The sequence below is a fragment of the Scomber japonicus genome, chromosome 11 (assembly GCF_027409825.1).
Source record: "Scomber japonicus isolate fScoJap1 chromosome 11, fScoJap1.pri, whole genome shotgun sequence".
In the NCBI taxonomy this organism is placed as follows: domain Eukaryota; kingdom Metazoa; phylum Chordata; class Actinopteri; order Scombriformes; family Scombridae; genus Scomber; species Scomber japonicus.
The window spans coordinates 9,648,124-9,671,920 of NC_070588.1; the positions used below are offsets into that span (position 1 = coordinate 9,648,124).

At 37.9% G+C, this 23,797-nt stretch overlaps 1 protein-coding gene across 1 annotated transcript in view; it reads left to right on the forward strand.

Annotated features, from left to right (window-relative positions):
• Positions 1 to 16,396, forward strand: part of epb41l5 (erythrocyte membrane protein band 4.1 like 5) — a 40,200-nt gene extending 23,804 nt beyond the window's left edge. The window contains exons 16-26 of the mRNA XM_053328674.1: positions 178 to 296; positions 7,503 to 7,654; positions 8,270 to 8,367; positions 8,590 to 8,724; positions 9,496 to 9,563; positions 10,445 to 10,567; positions 11,686 to 11,767; positions 12,533 to 12,613; positions 12,943 to 13,005; positions 13,209 to 13,354; positions 13,931 to 16,396. Of these exons, the coding sequence (XP_053184649.1) occupies positions 178 to 296; positions 7,503 to 7,654; positions 8,270 to 8,367; positions 8,590 to 8,724; positions 9,496 to 9,563; positions 10,445 to 10,567; positions 11,686 to 11,767; positions 12,533 to 12,613; positions 12,943 to 13,005; positions 13,209 to 13,354; positions 13,931 to 14,000 (1,137 nt within the window). The 3' untranslated portion in view covers positions 14,001 to 16,396. The remainder of the gene's footprint in view (positions 1 to 177; positions 297 to 7,502; positions 7,655 to 8,269; positions 8,368 to 8,589; positions 8,725 to 9,495; positions 9,564 to 10,444; positions 10,568 to 11,685; positions 11,768 to 12,532; positions 12,614 to 12,942; positions 13,006 to 13,208; positions 13,355 to 13,930) is intronic.
• The last annotated feature ends 7,401 nt before the right edge of the window (positions 16,397 to 23,797 follow it).

Sequence of the window (23,797 nt, forward strand, 5' to 3'; positions counted from 1 at the left end):
GAAGTATAATGATTGGAAAGTATTTAGGAGATTCAGAAAAGGAAGGAAATAATTACATTGAATAAAACATAGCTAAAATCTTCCACTCTCAGCCTCATTTATGCCTATCTATGTGTCCCTACTGTCCAACTTGTAAGCTCAGTTTTTATATATTTCCTTTCTTCACTCCCCTTCCAGGTCACTCCCAGTAGAGGTGCCTGGTCAGGTGTGCCTGTGGTCAACCCAGTACCTGTTTCTACCTGTGGAACGATGGAAATAGAAGCTCTGCCCAGGAGCCCTGGAGGAGAAAAGAGGAGGTGGGTCCCTGATGATAATTATATTATTCCTCTCTGGTTCATAGTTAGTTCTTGTGGATGCTGGTCAAGTTTATTTTGATTTTAATTTAATGTCCTTTCACACAAGGCAGCTTATAACTGCTCAATAATGATGAGTAAAGCAACATCAGATAAGGAAAAGTTAGGATGGGCCAACAAATACTTGTTGGGTGCTGCAGGAAGTGGACTGATAAGTGTATTTTTCATGGTCTAATGCCATGACAGTGGCTTAATATGGCTTATCCACTGACCCTGCTTTGTTTTGACCAGGGAGGGAGGGCAGGAAGGAAGGAAGGAAGGAGGGAAGCAAAAACAAATTGGGCATTTTCGTGTATTTTCTATTTGTACCTGCGTATCCCATCTATTTTCATATGTTCATATTCCTGCTCAGTGGGAGTGACACAAGCTATGCACTTTACTGTGGACTTTTATCAGAAACTGGGTGGCCTGAGCAGGGAGTTACTTCTGTGTCTGCATGCATGCATCTTGATATACTACAGCACACCAAGATACTGTAACAGAGCAGCACAATAACCAGACTCAAACACAAGATAGCTGACAGGCAGACTGGTAGTGGAGGGCCAACACAGACAGGCAGTAGACAGATATACAGATACAGATTTTCTGCTTTTCATTTGATACAAAAAACAAAGTTAGTACTCAGCTTATTTCTCCTCAGTAGCACCTGTAAAAGTTTCTTATTGGCTTTTTTGTTTTGTTTTGTTTTGATTTCTATCTCAGAGCTCTTTGTTTCCTCTTTTCTACTGTATTGTTTATCCTCTTGGTCATGAGTCAACTCAGTCAAAAAATGCTGCAATGTTTGAACAGTGTGTAAATGTACTATATGTCTGTTGGTTGTTTTTTTTTCTCTGATGTGGAAGGGTTTTTTTTGTTTTGTTTTGTTTTTTCTTTTTCATGTGCAGAAGGGATTTAAACAATTAATATCCTTGCTTTTAAGAAGCCATACGTACATATACAGACGGGGAGACAAATTAAAGGAAAACACAAGATAGAAATATTTCATCATAGTATAAAAAACACTCAGAACAACTTTATATTGATTTGAAGTGGCCCAAAACCATGCAAGCCAAATGCCCCCCAACAGAGCCACTAACTCACTGTAGGCATCAACCATTCAGACCTGAACAGTTTTTTCCTTTAATCTGTCACGTGTCTGTATGTATAAATGCATACTAGTGTGTGTATGCATCTTCCTCTGTTATAAACCTTCAATATCCTCCTGTGTGTTCCAGTAATAAAATGTTCTGAGGAAATGTCTGGAGGCAGATCAGGTAGGTACGATCCAACATTGAGCCTTGCCGTAGCTCCTGCTTTAACAAATCAATCTCCGTGCAGTGGCGAGCTTTATGATTTCAGCTTTTGGAAAAGGGCTCTCTTTGCGGTGGAATTGTCTCCTGTGATTCGCTGTCTGTCCATTTTTGATCAGCATGAAATGGCAACCTAATCGGTGGAGGGAATTATGTGATGATTTTGGTTGCAATGTGGGGGATCTTGTCTTTGGCATTATGAATCAGTGATGTGATATGATTTCAGCTTTAGATTTGGCGTCTTTTCTTTGAGTCTTCTAATGTCCAACTGTGCATCCTGTAAACCACCTGCTCCTTTTTGATAATAAATACATGTATTTAGTATAGCACATTTCACAGAAGTAAAATCCACAAAATGGAGTAGAGCGTAAAACTTGAAAACACCGTACCAAAACATAAAATGATTTAAAAGCAAGAACAATGATAAAAAACAAATTAAAACAGAAGATCACAAAAATATAAAGAGAGTGAAAGGCCAGTTTAAACAGGTGGGTCCTCACCTCAGTTGATTTTTTAAGTTTTTAGAGAGGCTACATATCAAACCTGAAGGAAGAAATTTCCAGACTTTAAAGACACAATCACTTTCTGTTTTAAAACCCTGTCTATCCTCCACACTGGAAACTGATAAGTAATATACAATGACAAATTAAGGAAATTACTTTGTCTGCCAGGCATGTTTTTTTGCCATAACATTAGTGATAATATAGCCTTAACAAAGAAAATGTCAGGTTATGTTGGTTAGATGGTAAGAAAACCTTAATCACCTACACACCCTTCTCTAGCCTAAAGTATTTTTATTTCCTGATCAGACTACTCTGGCTTCTAGGGGGAAAAAAATCTCATTCAGATTTACAGCTCAGACTGACCCTGCTTCTAGTAAAGTATACATTTCTGGTCAGTTGAAATAAGAGGATTGCCTGTTGCCTTCTTTTCTTTCTGTACAACACTTAAAATCATGCCTGTGCATGACCTTGTGTGATGAGTGATCACACTAATAATGCTGTATCCTCCTCTTTCAGACTTGTTCTTTAAAGGGTAACGGTTAATCCTAAAGGCTGCAAATAGTGATCATCCCATAAGGCTTTTACTTACACTATACCCACATATACTGTTCTGAGAAGACGAGTAGAAGCCCATTTTACTCTGAGGTTGTGATCTAATGTTCTCGAGGCGATGATGTCGAGCCTTCAGAAACTTTACTCTCTCTTTACTTTACCCACACTGTGTATCAGCACGTGACGTTACCATGAGCTGACCTCTTTAAGTTCTTGTTTATCGATGTCAACACATCTCAACAGTTTATAACTGACTCTACTTGACGTGAAGAGGATGCATTAATAGAGACGTTGCTGTATCTTCAGACTAATCCCTGGTGCTCGGCCTTTTCTCCTCCTACGCCTTCGAGCCTCGCTTTTAGTACAATCTCACCGCTGATTTTTGCATGCAGCACTTCAAATTCAAGCTATTCTCCTGATAATGTTACAAATATATATATTTCAAGTTGTGAAATGATGTCTTAATTCTTACCATATAATCCAATGAGTAAATATATACTACTTGACTATTATACCATTGACAAATTCATAGGGTTCACTGCATTTTTTTAAAGTAAGCATTGTTCTATTTGACATATGTGTAACAACATCAAATAGTTCCTAACAAAATTATAAGAATTGTTTTATTTTGATACATTTTACTTATTTTGCAAAGACGCTAAGCATTTTTTTTTTTATTCTTTATTTTTTATTCATGCTTTCTCCTTGATGCTTGCCTCTCATTCCTTTTGTTACTTACTCCACTTCTCTGTAATATTATCAACAGTTAGTTTAGATAACTATTAGATCAATGCCATGGGAATAAATGTAATATTTGTTTTCTTAATTGTTATCATTTAGATAATTACAAAAGGTCAGTGGAAGTTCATCTGCAAGCCTTCTTGCCAAAAACCAAGTTAGTCAATGTTTTACAGTGGCAATAGGAAAGTGTATGCTCCTCCTTGCCTCCTACACTCCCTGTAAAGTTGTCACCATGAATAAAAGCTTCTAACTTAGGGTCCCTTCAGAGCTGAATATATAAACACAGATTTGACACAAACCATCAGACCTCAGCCTGTAGAGTTGCAAAGCCAGGTCACTGATGCTCCAGAGACATCCAGTCCACTTCACTTAACTCAAGTGCTCATGTCACAACACTTGTCACAGCACACTTAAATGCACACTAGTGTACAGTGTAGTTGAGGCAGTGTACTATAAGTTGCATGGCTTATTCATTACCCTGAAACTAGTGGGCCTTTCATTTATTCATGTTTCTTGTCCACTAAAATAACATTTTTTGAGATTATCATTGGCAAAGCTCCTGCATGGCTGTAGTTTGAAATGAACACATGATGACAAAGCAAAGTAAAAGGGAGATCGTATTGTTGTCATATTGTAGAAAACCCTCAACATGTAAGGGTTAGTTAATCTGCACGTCCATCAGTCCCTATACAATGAAAACGAATTCAAAGAATTAAGCTTCTCCTTCACACAGACAGCTGACTCAAATTCTCCTCCGCTGCTTTTGCTTTCCCTTTATTTCCTTACACGTCTTCATATTAAACAAGCTGTTTCTCTTTATTCTCTCCCCCTCCCTCGTTAATTTGCAATCTCCTCTTCTTTTTGCCGTTTTCATCCATTCCTACCCCCCAATCTCGCTTCTGTTTTTACATCACTCCCCATCCCACTTGTCCTCCTCTCTCTCCCCCATTCCACCTCGTTCTCCTCAGGTCCCCTCTTCCCTCCATCTCCATCCTCCTCGCTCATGTCTCACCAAAGTTCCCCCCACGAGGAGTTGGGCAATCTGAGCAACTGCCGACGGTCTCACCTTCTGTACTGACATGAATTGGACAGCGCACTAATAAATGGGGAAGGCTCAGCAGCAGTGACTCACCCATGAAAAGTGCCTGTACCATGTGGAAGGACACACTCGCTGTGAACGCACTTTTTTTTTTTAAGTGAAACATTCCTCAACACAATCCGCTCCAGGTGTCACACATTAAGCCTTTTAACAATCCTTAAAGATCTATAACTTGGTACCGCCCTTAGTCCATCTCTGCATCTCCTGCCTTTTCCTAAACCCATTTTTTAATTCTGAAAAGTTTCACTCCTCCCTTTTCTTCGCCTCCACTCTCCACTCCACTTTCTGTGCCTCTCTTGTTCATTCTGTCCTTCCTCTGCCCTTGACTCCTGATGTCATGTGGTGAAACCGACTGGCGGCAGTGAGATGGTATCAATGTGAGTCTTAGGAATTCAGTTGCGCTCTCGACTCTACAATTAGGTCACATTCAACTAAGTCCTGTTGCGCTCCCTTATTTTGGTTCTCCAAAATATCGTTTTTCGTCACATTGCTAACACTTTATTTCTGTATTCATGTAGTTTGAAGTCCATCAAATGATTTTTATAATTTAAATTAATGTGATTTTTCTTTATTTGGTATTTAATCTGTTGTAATTGTAATGGCTCTGCTGCTCTCTTTTTTTAGAGTTAGAAGATAAATATATTTTTCATCTGTCTATTTTGTTAAAGAGATTCATCCACTTTGTTTTTTGCTAGCTCAGCACAAAGACTGGAAGCAGGGGGAAGAGCTACTTTACCTCTGTTAAAAGTGCCTTCCAAAAACTCTTAATCTTATATGTGCACATTGTTTCTTGTGTGTTAAACGCATGTAAAAATGCTAAAGGAAACATTGTGATTTAATGAGCATTTAGCTCACACACACAAGCTGATTTGATCAACATCATCTGGGCCTAATAGCTGCATGCAGTTCGTCATAACTCTAATTTGGACCAAACCCACCTGACTCTTGGTTTATTGGTAATGAGATACATGCAATGAGTACACATTTAGATATGCTGGGAGAGTTTTTTTTCCTTTTGTCTTTTGTTTGGATTAGCTGTTTCTCCCTGCTTCCTGTATTAAGCAAGCTTAAACACATGCTGGACTCTGCTGATCTCACAGAAATGAAATTCATTCTGACCTTCTTATCCAACTTCTGGCAAGAAATTCCATCGAAATGGTCAAAACTGAATCATATTTTAATGGAAATGTATTATCTATTTTATAGTTCACTGTAACTGTTTTTTTTCAACACAACTGTAGTGGTAACAGTTGAAAGGGTTATTATGAAGTGATCCAGCCATCCACTGTAAGTTAATGATATGTTTGGCTGATTAATATGTGGAAGTAATTTGTATATAGGTGAAAAGTTCACTAGCTACACCTTAACTACTCTGTTATAAATGTTTCTTGCACAGCTCAACCAATGAAGGTGATTTCTTAAAATGATTAAGTAGTTTAATGTTTACAACACAGGTGTGACCAAAGACTGTATATCTGTCTGAACTGTGTTTCAAATCATTTCAGATAATAAAGACTGGATACTCTTGACATACAAGTGTTTGACCTGCATAATATGCTACAGTATATGTGTTGTATGTACTTTTGGAGAAAGAAGAATATGGCATTTTGAAATGTGTGCTCTTTTTAGATCGTTTTAGATATTATATATATTTACAGATTGTTTAAATGTAGTATTCTTATTCTGACAATCAAGTTTGACTGGAGCTACTGAATACAGTATAAGTAAGATGTAAAAATGTTACAGCTAGTGCTAGTGGGTTGGTTAATATTTGCTCTTGACTATGTAGCAAATTAATGTAGGAAATACTTTTTTTTTTTTTTGTCTTTTTGCATTTTTATGTACAAACAAAGTCCTTTTTAAAAAGTAAATATGGGTGACCAATGGAAGACCAGAGGTGAGTAGTGAAACACTCGCTCACTGCTCATGAACTCTGGATGTTAGTGTGTGTGTGTGTGTGTGTGTGTGTGTGTGTGTGTGTGTGGCTTTCAGCATCTTGTAGAGACATCTTGGAGACAGTACATTCTTGGTGTGTGTCTCTATGCTTTTTTACTTTTCCTCTTTTTGTTTCTTGCCCACATGGATTAAGATACAGCCTCACTGTCCATTTTCAGGTTCTTTCAGGGATTACTTAACATGTGGGAGTGTTTATATACATTTGTGTTGTGCGTCCTCAGGCGAAGCATTGTACGTTTCTTTACATCTTTTGCTGTGTGTTGAACTTAAGCTGCGGGTCTCTTCAGGCAGTATGTATATAAACCTCTCATGTTTTACTTTGTCTTTAGGCTACAGAAATATGAAGTAGTCACTGGGCTGTGGAAAAGAGCTTCCACTAAAATCCGTGTATCAAAAGTTTTGCTTCAGGTCGCCTCAATATTCGGAGAAGATTTCTGTACATCATGTCCCACACAAGTTATTACTTTATTTGCAGACTTGAAATCATGGGTTGAATTATGCATCTTTAAATCCTTTTTATTACCCCGTGGATGTACAACTCCTTTATATTACTGATACGAAAGAAAGTAATAATGAGTGTTTTGTTCTTGTTTGTGATTTTTTTTTTCTGTAACGTTAAACACATTGGAGAACCTGTGTGATTTTCTTTTTCCAGAGGCTTTTTTTAAGTTATTATTTCAGATATTTTTACTATGCTGTTTGTTATATGGGAACTTGGTGTCAGTTTTTTGTATATTGGTTCAGTTCGTTACTCTAAATTGTCTCCTAACACACTACATGGGCCAGATGTGTCATCTTGGCAGCATCCATTCATATTTGTATGGATTACACAGGTAAGTTTCACAGCTGTATAATTTTGGTGTCATTTTGGTTAAACACTGATATTATCTCTTCCAATGTATTCGTTTGTGTTTATATTGTAAATCTAAGCTTCACCATTTTAATTTGCCCTTCCTTTTTATATTTTCCTCCCCTTTTCTTTCCTTTCTCCTTCTCTTTCTTACTCCAGTGTACCCCTGGTTGCTGACCTGATGGAGACGTGCATTGATGACGTCCTCAGAGCTCAGGTTGTTCCCACGGTGACTGCTTCAGAGGAGCCGGGACCAAGTAACGCCTATTCTGCTTCAAGCGCCTCCGGGGAAGAATTGCTCAGCCTCACTGGTCAGACTACGTAAAAACTAGAAAATTAAGAAAAGATTATGGGAAAAATTCTCTAGATGCAACATTTGGAAAACGTTTTCCATCTATTTTTGTAAAATTATCTTTAAAATAAACCATTGAAGTCCTCTAAATTACCCATGTATGTACGATAAGGTATATGATGATTAATCTATAGTTGATGATATCCTGTTATATTTTTAAGAAAAGGATGTTCCCTACCAACCACCACCACCACCACTCACTCACTTGTTGTTCATAAACATCTCATATTATCTCATTATTTCCAGCAATTAACTTATTAAAATGTCTGTTATTAACAAACCCCAAAACCTGCTTTACCAAGCATTAACATGTTGTTAATTACCATGCAGTTAATGCTTGGTAAAGTGGAGAGGTGCAGTAGAATAAGGATGAAATGTTTTTTAATGTGATGGATATTATATTGCTGTAGTAATAATATTAAGTATGGGTATTTTTGTTTGCATGCAGTCTGTATATTATCTTAATATCATCATGATGGGTTGAAATGATTGACGCTGAGTGATGTGCAACATGAATAATTACAGTTTATTTTGTTGGTGCGTGTATCTGACTTTTATCTGTGCGTCTCTTCAGAAACAGCAGCTCGTCTGAAGCAGCTGGAGTTGGAGAACAGTCCGTGTCCCGCTACTCAAAGAAATAACATCAATATCAATGTGGCTATGAATAATCAGGTAGGTGCTTTTGTATGCAATGTTTCTGTTCATCTTTTACCACAGGACTTAAAAACAAACTAATGAAAACTTTGACAATACAGGCTAGTAACACATGTTGTATTTGGTCCAAACTCCAGCATAGTGAAACACTGAGAAATGAATGTGTTTGATAAAAGATGTTTTTGCTCTCTCTCTACTTTTTGTATGACATGTTTGCCCTGTTCAACCCTCTTCCAACAGGAGGATATTGTCAAGCTCACAGAGAAATGTGGTCTGACCAGTACAGGCGGTAGTCCAGTTGTTACTCCACTGCGCACCCCGGAGGATCTGAAGAGTAACATCCTGAAAGCACAAGTCGAGGCTGCTGCTCTGAAGGTAAGAAACAAAACTCATCACAACTAGACCGAAAAAAGGTGAAAAGGAGAAAGACATATAAAATTTATATGATAATTATCAAAGTATATTTACTCCACCATTGAGATTCAGTGTTGCTTTGTATTGTTTAGTGATTATACTTGGAAAGATGTAACAGGATAAAAAGCCTCATTAGCATGTTTAGAACAAGTCAGTGGTAAAAGTCTCATTTTCGAGCTTAACTACATTGAATATAGGAAGTTATATAATATCATAATGCTTTTGTAAATGGTTGCAGCCTTGCTCCTTTCAGTCATATGAGTCCTTCCAGATTTAGTTTGTGTGCAAATGCAATGAATGAGTGGAGTTGTTTTGTCATTTATAAACGACTCTGCTTTATTCAGTCACTGAAGGTCAGTAACTTTTCTCATGTTCAACATTTTTTCATGGAAGCCTGTATCATAGTAATTATATATTCTACCAGAGCTTTCTACCACACAGACACTTTACAGCAGACTGTTTTGGTTATGGTCTGAGATATCTGCCTCCACACCCCTGTTATATGACTAGAGCTGTCCAAGAGAACTGTCCAAACAGTGTGCTCAGTGTCTGTGTCTCAGCACGGTTTAAATGATCACAGGTATAATATACTTAAGAAAAAACCTCCATGTAAGTGTCCTAGTTATTCTACTATTAGTTGGAATGAAGATGCATGTTCTTCTAAGTCCACCCAACACCACCTGTTTTTCTGTATTTATCCATTCATCTCTCTCTCTCTGTTCTTCTCTGCAGGGGCCTTTGGAGGAACATGGTCCAGTGATTGGAGATAAAAACTGTAATTTGCAGGAGGCCTCAACCAGGTATAAAAACACAGTAATTATAAAGTTCACAACTCTGTAATAACAATAATAAATGAATGAATATGGGGAAGAATAGACTTGACTCATATATGTTAGAAATTCTAAACAAAATGTTAGAAATGTTCCTGCTTCAGCTCCTAAATTATATTCCAAAATGCAAAATCCTTGTAGGTCTTTGCAGCTTTTTCAATGTATCAATCTGTATCATTTTAAAGGTCATTTTTAAGCAACCAGCACAGTACAGTCTGTCACTGCAGAGCACATATGGACAGGAAAAAAGCCATTGTTGCTCATGCTTCATTGTCTTGAAATTGGGCTTCTTCACCCCTCCTCCTCCTCCTCCTCCTCCTCTTTCTTCTTCCTGAGTCATGCCAACTGTCAACGCATTGTCTCAGCCAATCACAGCGCTCCCTGCTGCTAGAGCTGATTAACTTCTTGAATATTCATGAGTATTGTTAGCATAGCTCACAACATTACATCACCTGCAGCTCATCCTCACAGGCGAGTCTCCAGGGATTGACGAGCGCGTCCCCGTCTTGCATGAAAGGCAGTAAAATGGCTCAGAGTAATAACTGGGAAACGAGCCACATTAATTTCATGTATTCTGTCTATTTTTAGACAAAGTTACCCTTTTTCACAGCTTCAAGATACTATTAGAAATAAAATACAAAGGATGATTAAGAGAAATTACTCATCATACTACATAATCCATATTTTCTTGTTGTTAAAAATCGGATTAAAACAACACCTCCTTCCTGCACACCTTTCTTATCTTATAACGTGATCATGATTATGTTTTTTATGACTTCAGGGAGATTTTACTTAGCGGATTAGTATTGATGCGATTGTCAAGAATAAAAATACGTACCATCTGTTGTCAGGTTGAAGGTTCGCACCGGCCGATTGGGCAGCAACTCGTCTTTGTCTGTGAGCAGCCGCCCCGACGTACCAGAAACCTGGGACCTGCTCAAACCAGCCTCACTGGTGTCATCAGCAGGGACCAGGTCAGTGTGTGTGTTTGTCTGTGTGTCTGTACGTGTGTGTACAAAATATTATTAACATGAGGGAGAAATGGAGAGAATAGATTAACAGAGGAGAGTCTTTGACAGTAGCTGCTGATTTTTAGTCTTTCTGAGATTACCGAGAGACTTGCATTCATTTCTTTCTCCTGTCTTATATCAAACCATAAGTTTAAATGATACATTTAATTAAAATATTTGAAAATAACAGTTTGTCTCCATTAAAGCTGTAGATATTCATATACAAGTTATGAGTTTGATCATTGGTTAATTACAAAATCGATCTATTTACTTTATCAATGAGTATACCCTTTTTTATCACTTCATAATGAACACATTTACTTTACCTAATTCAGCTGTAAGGGGTTGAATGTAGGAAGAAAAAAGAGGCTTTGACCACAGAAATCTAAAAATGGGAAAACAAGAACAAAACGAAGGCAGAAAACAGAAGTAAGGACGTTTAGATGACTCAGAGAGAGAGAAAAATGACAAAACATAAATAATACACACAGAAGTGATGCTTTTTCTTTTCATAGTCTTTGCTGACATCTGTTGGTATATAAGAGTATTGCTTGTGTGTAATGTGTGTGTTTCTGGGTGTGTTGAGTCACATGACTTGAGTTCTGCCTGGATACTGCCAGCATCTGTACTCAATAAGTGTTTACAGTTAAATGACACAAAAAAACAGGCGGGCGCTCCACCGGGGGATTCACAAGAGCTGTGTGCTGATGCAGAAAATACTTCCACAGTTCAGACTGGACACTGAATCCGTGCTGAGACTGTACATTGGTTTATCAATTAGTCAATCACAGAAAATGAATCAGCCAACCATTTTTGACAATCAGTTAATTATTTATGAAGCACAAATGTGAGCTTTTTTTTTTTTACTATTGTGTGTGTAATAGTGTTGGAAAACCTTTCTTTTTTTGATGACCTCTTGAAAAAGAAACACACAATGTGCTGAGTGAAAATATCTTTTATACCTCTCCATCTCAAGGATGAGGAACTTATTTTTGTCAAGTGGAACAAAAATCTGAAGTTTTCTGTCCTTTGCTCTTTATTTTATTTTATTTTATTTCTCTTTCTGTTCTTCCATTCATCAGTGCCGAGAGGTTAGCTGAAGATTCAAACCCTCTTCTTCCCAAGATGCCCTCAGAGTGTGTCGGCGAGGTCATGGCACTAAAGGTAACATGATTAGCTACCGTTGGCTAAATTTGCTGTTGTGGACTGTTTTTTTTGTTTACTATGGAATACTTGATAGGATAAGATAATCCTTTATTAGTCCCACCATGGGGAAATTTACAGTGTTAAAGCAGCAAAGTGGATAGCAGTAATGGAAAGAGCATCAATAAAAAATAACAATCACTAATAAGTAAATGAGCAATAAGAACAAGTGGAAATAGTAATGGAATAGGAAGAGAAGTATTGGTGTCATCAGAATGAAGATACTGATATTGATATTGGACAGATTTTAAAGTGAAAGAACTGTACAGCACAGTTGAACTGAACGTAATAGTTCAGTTTAGTTTATTTGGATCCCCATTAGCTTCACCAGGCAACAGCTACTCTCCCTGGGGTCCATAGTACTCCTAAAATACTTACTTATACAGTAGTGTGCTTTAAGTGTAGTTTGTCGATTGACATGAATCCCTTTGCACATGTATTAAGTGTTGGAAGAAGGCATGAGTATAAATATTGTTCTATGGGATGATATGAGTGTATCATCTGATTCAACTCATATTAAATATTTAATGTGGGTTGAAAGGAAAATGTACTGTGCGAGGAACTCCACTGCATTACTTTGTCAGCTCTTTAAGCGGAGGGTATTTCTGTCTGATGATGATGATGATGATGATGCAGGCTGCTTGTATGTCTCCACTGATTTATGTGTCATGTTGAACCTGATGTGAACTGATTCTTTATTGTTTGCACGTTTGTGTCATTGTGTAGGTTAAAGCGGAGGAGGTCGACCTGCCAAACACCGCCCCTCTGTCTGACAACCTGATTGACTTCACTGACCCGACTCCTGTGGTAGGTCTAAGCCTTTTTGTATGTGCAAGAATTTTAAAGTATCTGATAATGTCTTAGCAATTCTGCAGAAGGAAGAAAGGGTTAAAACAAATGCCCTAGGCCTAGGGCATGAGGAAGGACATTTTGAGTAAGAGAGAGAAACCAAACTGGAAAATGAGATTTAATTTGGTACTTTTATGTGATGTAGATGTGTTTTATAATTAGGTTTGCAGTCACAAGTCTCTTTCTGTGATCCATGGAAGTAAATGTTTGACTGCGATGGAGTCACATGTGGGTGGACTCAGCCTTGTAATTAAGTGTAACATCATTCATTTCTGGTTGTCTTCCAGCTGCCACCAGTGCAGCAGCCCAAACCTGTCATCACACCTCGCTGGATCATTCCTACGTCTAATGTGAGTGATCCATCGTAACTTTTCTGCCTTTTCTACCTTCCACAGGTTCTTTATATTTTTGAAGCTTTTAAAGAGCAGTTAAATATATTAGTTTGCCTGCAGCTGGTGATTTTTTTTTTGCATAACTGCTGCACACATTGGCTGATGTAGACGCTATGTAGAGACTGACCGCCTTCCTTCTCCCTCATTCCCTTCTAATGCAGCCTCCTGGCGTTTTTACTAACGGCCTGCTCGACCTTGACCCCCCTGCTAAGGTCACTCCTCTTCTCCCTGCTGATGGGGGAGCAGCTCTCACCCCAGCCCTCCCCCACCACCACCCCGCTCTCACACGTAACACCGTCTCCACCAGGTAAAAATTCTTTGTAAATGAAATGTAACTTTTTGCTGGAAGAGATTTAAAGCAAGCTTGGTAGGAATGCTGACCCCTGCTGGCTGGGCAGGGAAACGCCTCCTTCAGCAGAAACAACGCAAAGAAGGTTCAGGTGGGAAGCAGGTGATGCAGGCTGCTTGTATGTCTAAAATAATTATTGATGAAAATAATTGTTACTTGCAGGCCTAAAACACTGCTAGTCACTTCATAAGCGGTGGTCTCACACACAAAAAACTGATAATGAAAAGATAATCAGGAATAAATGTATCCTTAAGGTAAAAACAAGTAAGACCATGGCAATAGGCTTAAAAATCTGCCGGTATTATGTAAATAGATCATTCTAATTGTCAGGCAAGAAGGCGAATGTGTTAAAATTGAGTTTTAAGACAGGATTTTAAAGCTGAGACAGTCAGCAGACTGAATAATAACAAAGAAAAACTAAACTGAGGATCACCCTGAACCTGGATAGAGGCTTTTTTGGACAGTAAGCAGGTAGAAATCCACTGATGTTACACTCATCATTCTCTAATGCAGCGATTTTCATGTGTCCCGCAGCACTGTGGGTCAGCAGCCGGCCTCAGACGATGGAGCCAAACCCAGAGGTCTCCTGACCACTGAGCTCTGATGGAGGAAATGAGGAGCAGCCATCACAACATCAGCCTCCCTGACTAACTCTCCCACCTTCACCCATTCACACACTCACGTGGGCTTAAAAGAGAAAGGTGGACGTAGGGGAGGAGGAGGAGGCAGCTTACAAGCACCACAAACCACACACTCTTAACTGCACCAACACTGACAAACTGGAAATATATAGGAGTAATAGTTTTGACCTCTTAAGAGCACCTGACTGACCTGCCATTTACTGAATCCATCCAGTCTACCAAACCTCGGTCTCCACCACCAGCACCATCTCTCCATCTCTCTTTGCAGCTGTTATCCAACTCTTGTTTTTGGCAGAGGTCAAGTTGGGGCTCACACACACACACACACTAAACTGTATGATCGTATAATGCTGTATGGTACATCGTATCCACCAGCAGTTTATGACGTAAATGATAGATTGTTTTTTTTGTTTTTTTTAGTGCTGCTTTCCTCCCCTTTTTTTTTTAGGGTTGTAGGTCTTATCACTAGTAATGAATACCACTGGATATCTGCTACTCTGAGCTTTTTTTTTTTTTTTTTGTACATTCACAGATCACACAGCATGTAGAGCTGCTCATTCACGCACTGAAACAAGTCTATAAAGAAAAAAAAGACCTAAAAAAAGACAATGACTTTTTTTTTTAAAGTGTTGATTTTAAGAGATAAGAATATCTGGACTCTTAATGTAATGTGGATATTATACTCTGCTGTCCTTGTAGCACACTACAGACATTTTTTAAACTAGTCAGTACTACATGTGAAATTCACTGGATATGATTTTTTTTTTTTTTTCCCCTCCCAAGAATCACTGGATTATCTTTGCAACACTGGACCACTGGAAGGAATTATTTCCAAAAATGACCAACTCAGCTGATTTTATTATCCCGCTCTTACTGTTTTAGTCTTTTTTTTTTTTAACATGCTTTTATTTTGCCCATCACGGTACTTTGGGAATTGATACTTTTTTGGTACCAGCATCATGATTTAATCTACTGTATGATGTTCTCAATGTGAGGTTTTTGAACTTTTTAAACTGTGATCTTACACTTTGTATCCACTTCACCTGCTTCCAACGTGTGGCAGCTTTCATACACGTTAATGGTAACTTTTGAAAATTAGGAATGTAAATCGCACAAGTTAAAAAAAGCTTTTCAATTTTCAAAATGTAAAAAAAAAAAAAATCAGCACTCACTAACTGTGATCACTGGAATACACGATGGGTGGATGGGGTGTGAAGTTTGTCTAACTGGATATCTGAAATGAATTATAGACTGTAATTCTGTTATAGAAAACGGCTCCTCATAGTAACACGCTGTAGCTTCGACCCTGCCTTATGGACATGAATGTATTCATATAGTCTCACCTGAGCATACTGGAGATGTCACAGTACGTCATTTCACAAATGTTAAACCCACCATTCCTGATATAGTTTGTTAACTGGAGTAAAAAAAACCCAACCTGTGAAATATCTTTAAAAACTGAGGCCTAATTCTACAATTTCTAAGTATATGAATAGAAAGAAATAAAAGTATCACATTGGTAAAGTTGTAGATCTCATGCATTTAAAAAAAAATCTGAAAATGATCACTAAATCTGGACCATCGTTTCAAGTAATGTCGTTTTCTTTTTCATCTGTCTTGAACAAAGGGAGCCGACTGTTTTTTACGTCTACTTAGCAGCGACAGTTTAGTGGTGCTACCGCTCAGATATTACATGTTGTCCTGACGTGTTTTAGCTGTTACACTCATATAATGTATCGTCAGTAATGATGGCGTCAGCTGGCTGTAGATATGAAGTAGATTTAAATATACATAAATATATATATTTTTTGACAATGATGTTGGCAGTATTGTTACTAGACACACAGCATTGAGGTGTTTTTCTAATTACAACAGTAGTGGTGGTATTACTGATCAAACTGATGATGGGGAAAGAACGTTGAGATTGTGAGGTCTCAGATGTAATTTTGTACAATTTTCTTCTTTTTTTTTCCTTTCCTGGAATAGCTGATGATGATTCAGTAAAGCTTTCGCTATGAGTCAACTGTTTTTCATTTGTTTTTACTGTTTTGGTTATGTTGAAAGAAAGTTATCACTGATTACAGCTGGAATTATGCAAGACTGCTACTGTGGACCAGATATTTTTGATTATATGATTTTTCTTTTTTCTTGTTGAACCAGCTATGAAAAGGTAAAACACCAGATTCTGTGTTCCTGTTTTAAATCCATTTGCTCTGTGATAAGTAAAGCTCTTTTGTCTGTATCAGAAAATGTAGCAATAACTGACTCGAGCTGTTTTTTGTTTTTTATTAATTAAGTGATCACCTGTATCTGAGCTCAGTCACCTTGTTTTATCCAATGAAGTATGTTGCTTAAGTCACAGAGGTTTTCTTTTTTTAATATATTTGTTTTTTTCCCCTTACAGCGGCACTCAGAAGGCTTAAATATACATATATATATGTCTAGTCTTTTTAGAGCATCATTCACCTGCTAAAGTATGAAGGAAAACCTCAACTTTTAAAATAAAACACATTGTTTTCTTAGATTTTGTTAGTTAACAGTATCAATCTAAGATCATCAGTAAAGTTTGAGCTAATTTTCAAGGTTAACAAACGGAGTCTCTGTTGATAATAAATGGGATGCTGACGGGATTCATCACATATTCATCTCTATATCAGATATTCATTAGAAAATGACACGAACAGTTAATTATTTTTTGTTTTTCTTTATTGATGAGGGAGGGGTTGGGGGTGGGGGTGGTTTCCATTTTGTACTGTAGAGTGTGTAGCAACATTAGCTACCATCACAAACCAGATATTTGCTTACATATTGTATATACATTGACTATCCAGAGATGTGTGAAATAATGCTGTATTTTAGCTAGAGATTTTATACAATGCAAGTTCTATAAAAATCCTTGTTGGAAATGACAGAAGTGAAATGTGAGCTTTGCTTTCAACAAACTCCATGTAGAGGTGTAAAAGTGACACTTAACAGGTGTCTGAATAAGTGAGTGTGGCAGCGACTAAGAAAAAGGTGTAGAAGAGAGTCTGAGAGGTGTTTTTAATCTTTTTTCTTTAACAACAGACAGTTCAGGTGTTTCTAATAAGTCCACAAACTGAAACAGAAGCAGCTGAATTATACTTAACCATAAATCATTATCTTATATTCATCTTTGTCTTAATGTGTCAAAAATAGGTACAGAAATGTCAAAATGTCATCCATGAAAAGGGCCTGTTGTAATACCATAGCATTAAGAAGTGAGGAGGTGTCAATACACTATACACATGAGGTAATACAATAAGTTAAAATATAGAAAACATGAAATGAGTCTGCAGAAATGGTGTGATTAACAGGAAAGTGTATTGAATAAAACAAGTTATGTAGTAGACACGCACGTCCGCCATAGAATAAGCAGGTGCATTACCAAATAACTACATCTATAACACCAGAATAATGGCGCTTTTCCACGACACCGTTCCAGCACAACTCGACTCGACTCGGGTTTTTTTGCGTTTCTACGGTTTCCACTTGGGATAGTTCGCGGAGCCGTGCTATGACGACCCGTCCCACGTTGAGTAGGTACCAAAGTACCAGGTACCAGGTACTATCCCTAGTGGAAACGCAAAAAAAACACGAGTCCAGTCGAGTCGTGCTGGAACTGTGTAGTGGAAAAGCGCAATTTCTGTAATGGAAAATGTCGTCCCTGGAACCGTGTCGAGTCGAGTAGTGCTGGAACTTTGTAGTGGAAAGGCGCCATAAAAGTCTCAAGTCTGAAGAAGAGCAGGAGACTAGAAACGTCATTTAAATTATACCTGCATTAGGAGCATGAGGAATTACTTCTGCCCTCTTTAGACCAGCCTTTTAAAAATTGATTTATTTCTTGTACATTAGCGCCAGACACACTTGACTGTTAACGTTTGTGCTTTATTTGCACTGATAGAGACCCCAGGAAACGTCACTCAGCAGGTTGAAAGGATTTTCATTACATTGTCAGTAATGTAGCTCTAAAAAAGTAATATTATAAAGAACTGTGTTGATCTCTGTGCTGTAAAAAAAACCAACAGTGTCACAGTAAATCAAGTTACACCAATCTGATTCAGTCTTTACTGCATGTTGAACAACGCACCACTAGATGGCAGCAGAGTAATATTTTTCACCTCTGGTAGAGACGAGTTAAAGCAACGGATTTTTTTTTCTTCTTTTAACACTATCAACACTTTAAAGAAGAATTCCACCTCATTAAATACTACATGTTGATTGATATGATGCTGCTAATATCACATTTGTCATTAGAAGGCATTAAAAAAGTTGAATAGCTGAATGAATAATTTATGCAGTAGAGTTTGAACAAGCTATTAAAAAGCACTGCTGAGAGTTATGTATGTAACAGATGTGATTATGGTGCAGTATAGCCCATACTATTCCAATACTGTAATGTAATGTAACAAAGTGACAAAGAAAATGCTAAATAGTTTGTTTTTAACACTCAGAGGGAGTGTTTGACCCTCCTGCTCATTAGTTTAGTTACAGATTTTGTTCCTAAAATCATCCTCTTTGAAACTCTTGAAGCAGGAAATAAAGCAGCATACAGTTTATCTTCTTTATATGGTATATAAAGTACAACAGCAGGACTACATGCTGCTTCTCTTAACCTCTAGGGTGTAGTGTAGCTCCAGAGCGCTCGAGCCATCTTATGGTCTTTTTGGGGGTTTTTTTTAATCAACATATGGAATTATCATTATCTTATCTGACTGATTATTAAACATCTACACAAACCTGATCAGAGATTCCCCCTTCGGATATACTTTGTGCAGTGTCTATAAATTACAGTCTAATATCTCCAGGTTCTAGATTAGTGTCTCATTTGCTCAAGGAAAATCTGTTTAATCAGATCTGATGTGAGCAATCTGCAGCAGGGACACAGTTAGGGAGTTATTTGTGAGAGTGGAAACACGGGTCTCTGCCTCTTGAGTAGTTTAGTCTACTCTTCAAATTAGTTGCACCTCATCATCTCAGTTGCTTCATCGACTTAAGAAACAAATACTCACAATCTCCTTACAAGGCAAGATAAACACACTACTAACTCTATTGGTATTTGTGAATTTGCCACACTGGTTTACATTTGAGGAGAGTCTGAAACTGATTGACTCTGACTGGTCCATGCAACAGAGCACTGCGTAGTTGGACCATTATTAAACAGCAGAACAGCCCACAGCTCAATAACTCAGCCAGGACTGCTCCTCTCAGCAGATGGGCCGCCTTTCCCCCCACCTTCCAAATGAATAATTGATTACGTACATGGACCTTATGCCAGGTCATGATTGCTTAAGCATGCTCAAAGCACCGGGTGGATTCATGGATACATTGGCGCGGGTCCCGTGCCCTGATGTCACCAGCTCAGTTTCATCTGAAAGCTAACATTATGTGTCCTCTCTTAGATTTGTTTTTATTGTTTGAGGTTGGGGTAGAAGCACAAATTGATGTTTTCTCTAAACTACCAGCCTTTTTTATAGCTTCTTGACCAGCTGTCTGGTGTAAGAGGATTCATTAAACCAAGGTTTTATAGAATGGCAGAGCGTATAAAACTGGACAAAAAAAATCAGAACTGTTATCTTAAACCAAAATGTCAGTTTTGCATAAACTTAAGTGCAGCATCTGTTTTTAAGTAATAACACTCCTAAAACATGTGTGGGAAGTTATTATTTTTACATGTTACAGGATGCTGGGTGCATGAGAAAAGACTGACTCAAATATTCACGACTACAAATTTTCCCATAGCATCTCCCATAGTGTCTCCCATAGCGTTTTCAGCCAAAATCCTGATGGTTCAAGTGGGCAGCAGGTGAAATAGAAATAAGATGTACTGCTGTTTTCCCACATGTGGATTCACTTGTAATTCTTGTGTGGCCTTCCTACTTTAACCCTTACATATTGTTCAGGGTCAAATTTGACCCATTTTTACATTTGAGAACTGTAAAAACACCCCATACACTTTTTCCTGATGTGACCCAAATTATACAAAAAATGCATTTTTTTATGCACATGATACACATTTTAATATATGCACATATACAAATTAGACCTGTGTTTATTAAAAAAGACTTTTATTTCATATTCTATAAAATGTTCTCCTGGACCATAAAATGGTTTTCCCTCATAGATAAATGAGAATACACTTCATTAAAGATTAATCAACCATTTATTAATGACTGATGGAGAATGTATGAATGTGAATTGGTGTAGAGATGAATTATGACTCAGAATATGAACAGTATGAAAGGGTTAAAAGTATCATAGCTTGCTGAAGGTACATTTTATTTTTTATTTGTGTATTTGTTTTCTGTTTCTCATTTGTAATTCCCCCAAAATTGCTTGCCATTTTCTCAAAATGATGAGATGTGTGTTCTCACAACTTTGAGCTTACATGAACACCAAGAACAACGTGTGCTGCTTTTCTTTGTTGAAAGAACAATTTTCATTTGAGGACATGCATTACACAGACTTGATTAGAAACAAAAGTACAGCCACTAGCACTGTTAACCTGTAAACATTAAAAACAGACTTCAACAGCAAATAAAAAGAGATGAACAGAAACTAGAGAACAGTTATTGCATTGATTATAAGCCTCACATGTTTGTATGGGCTACACACAGCAATATAATAATCTTTTCTGTGGTTAATGTTGCTAGAATAAGTGAGATGCTAACAGTAGGGTTTTTGTTTTATTGGAGCCTTTTTCTTATTTTTGTGGTTGCTGTGCATTTTAAAGGGACCATGTTGTGTCAGAAGATATTTTATGGTTGTTTATAACGGAGCAAAGTGAAGGTTCAGGCACAGTGTTCACAGTAGTTTCCAACCTTTATTTTCCAACATACCACCACATTCCTATCAGATGGGCTCAAGTACTGTCATCCATACCTTTTCCACAGGTGGGATGGCTACAGTGCTGTTAGTTTGATTAAGTTTGCATCTGTAATACAATCACTTGGAGTATCAGAAGCTGTATTTAACTACTTGCTTGCAGGATGATGGTTGGAGACTGTGCAGACGGGCTGTTAGAGCTGGAAGGTCTCTAGTTGTTGTGACAATAAAAATGTTAAAATTCATAAGTTGTAAATCTATTTGTGTGTTTATTTCCTGGCTAGCGTATGGTCTATTTTTTTTAATTGCTTCTTTTTATTAAATGGTAGGTTTCAAGTGTCTTAAAAAAGCAGTCAGCTGCCCGTATGAACACTGAAAGAGGTTTTCCGCACTGTAATCATTCCTCTTGTCCATACTGGCTATTAAAAGATCCCCTTCACATGTGCTTTCAGTCTAAGCGATGGAGGTCAAAATCCACAGTGGGTCCACACAGTCATTTAGTGCAAAAATGCATTAAAAGTTCAACTGAAGCTTATATGCAGCCTCAGCAGTCTGAGTTAGTCATATCAAGTGGATATCTGACACATTTACAGACTTTTTTAGCATCATATTCCCTTTTTTGTGTTTCCCTGTTGAGCTGTGATGGATATAAAGTAACAAAAAGAGGGATTTTGGCTCTAAAAAGACTGTAACATTGAAATATATCTGTTTGATTTGACTAATTTGGACAGCTAAAGTTTTCATTTTAGCTTCAGATAAACTTTTAAATATATTATATATAAGACAGACAGCTGAAAATTCTCTGTGTTTTTTCATCTGTTGAGCAAATCTGGATCAAGCAGGTTGTTCCTTTTTCTGTGTTGCACACTAGTCACATTAATTAAAACACACTTTCACATTCTGGGTAAAATCCAGATGCTGTTGAAACATACTCTGCTCGTGCCCTCGCAATCTGTCTCCATTGCTCTGTCTGTTCAGGCTGTCACATCCTGATGAAGATCCCTGTTTCTGCTAAATAAACTGACCTTGATGAAAAGTTTCATGCCGCAAATGATGAACAAATGGTGGAGCGTCTGGAGCAGAAGACAGTGTGAGAGCTAACAATATTGCTTTGTGTGTGTGTGTGTGTGTGTGTGTGTGTGTGTGTGTATGTGCGTACTCAAACACACACACACACACACACATTTATATTTTATCATTCTCAAGAGAGCTGGTCAGACTCAAGAGAGCTGGTCACAGGTGTGCCAGAGGTCCTGCAAATTCAACAGGTTAACCCTGATATGAGAGAAAGCCAGTCTCAGACGCACACACACACACACACACAAACACACACGCACGCAGGCACGCACATACAGATGGGATTCTCTCTGTCTGTCATTACAATAAAGGCTATTGTGTTGTTTGGCTAGCTGCTGCAGGAGATATCATTCTCTGACAGTGCATTTTGAAAAGAAGCTTATACATCTCAACTATCAAAATGGGTTTATATCCTTGGTATGTGTGTGTGTGTGTGTGTTTAAGTGTGTATGAAAGAGTGTGTACGTCTGGTCAATGCGGGGAGGTATTCATAGTCAAAGCTTTGAGATGATAAAGACGTGAGTGAGCGGTAATTGATCCCTAAAGGGCTGCATTGTGCCAGTAAGTGTGTATTGTATATGCACGTTTGTGTGTGTTTGTGTGTGTGTGTGTGTGTGTGTGTGTGTGTGTGTGTGTGTGTGTGTGTGCCAGGTGAGATGGTGATGTGCCAGATTCAGTAAAAAGCCTCATTATTTATAAGCGAACTCACACACACACACACACACACACACACACACACACACACACACACAGTCTTTTAATTGGCAATTTTCATGTCAGCATTGTGTCTGTCTGTAGGAATAGCTCATTATTTATCTGTCATATACTGAGCATTGTATTATTGTGTATTATGAAGCAGCCAGACTTAAGCACTGCCTTATACGACTATACACACATATTTGTAGATGGTTGTACACACACACACAAAAACGTAATACACAAACAGTCTCACTGCTCTCATCAACTCTGTTTTCCTTCAGGCAGCTGTTTCCAGGGAAAGATAAAGCCGCTATACTCTACCTGCTCAGCACTTAACGGCTGACGAGGTTATCAGCGAACTGGTGAACGTGGTGGAGCACGTAGCTGCCGAAGAGCTGATATGTCCCTCAGGAGCTGGTGGAGACCAAAGCGGAGCTAAAAGAAAGGTAAACTTGATCTTATGTTTCAAATGAATGCTAATGTCACTCCATGTGTGCTGGAGTAGTAATGTGTATATTTTTTTATGAGGTGATGATATGTTAGTGTGTTTTGTTGTGTTTATAAAATACCATAGCTCATGCAAGGTGCTTTTTATTTATTTATTTGTTTTGTGTTTCTCATTTGTAATTTCTCATAATCTCTCAGCATTTAAAAAAATAAATGGAACGAATCAGTGTCCATTTTTGCACCAATAATCATGTGTTCTTGACTTATTTATGGCATTAATCCTAATAAGTCAGGTAAAGCAATATTTTGGTGGTTCTAGGGAATGTACTGGATAAAATACAAGAAATCTTCTTTGTTGCATCCATATTGTTTCCATCTTATGACTTAAAACCACCAAAGTCAGAAGAATGACCTCCCAACTCAGGAAAAGGGACCATCTGAGGAGCACATGAATGCAGCATGAGTTAAAGCTACCGACTCCCCTAACCTGATCAGTAAAAACCGACAGTGACTGACCGAAATGACCAAATTATTAACAGAAACAAGGGTAACCTGTTTGTTCATGCTATAGCCAGCAATGTAATGTTTTCTGTGGTTAAATATCAATAACATTTTCATAAATTAGCAGCCAAGTTTGTTGTTTTACTGGACCCGTATTCTTCTGTGTTTCAACATTTTATTAGCTTGTTCTTGT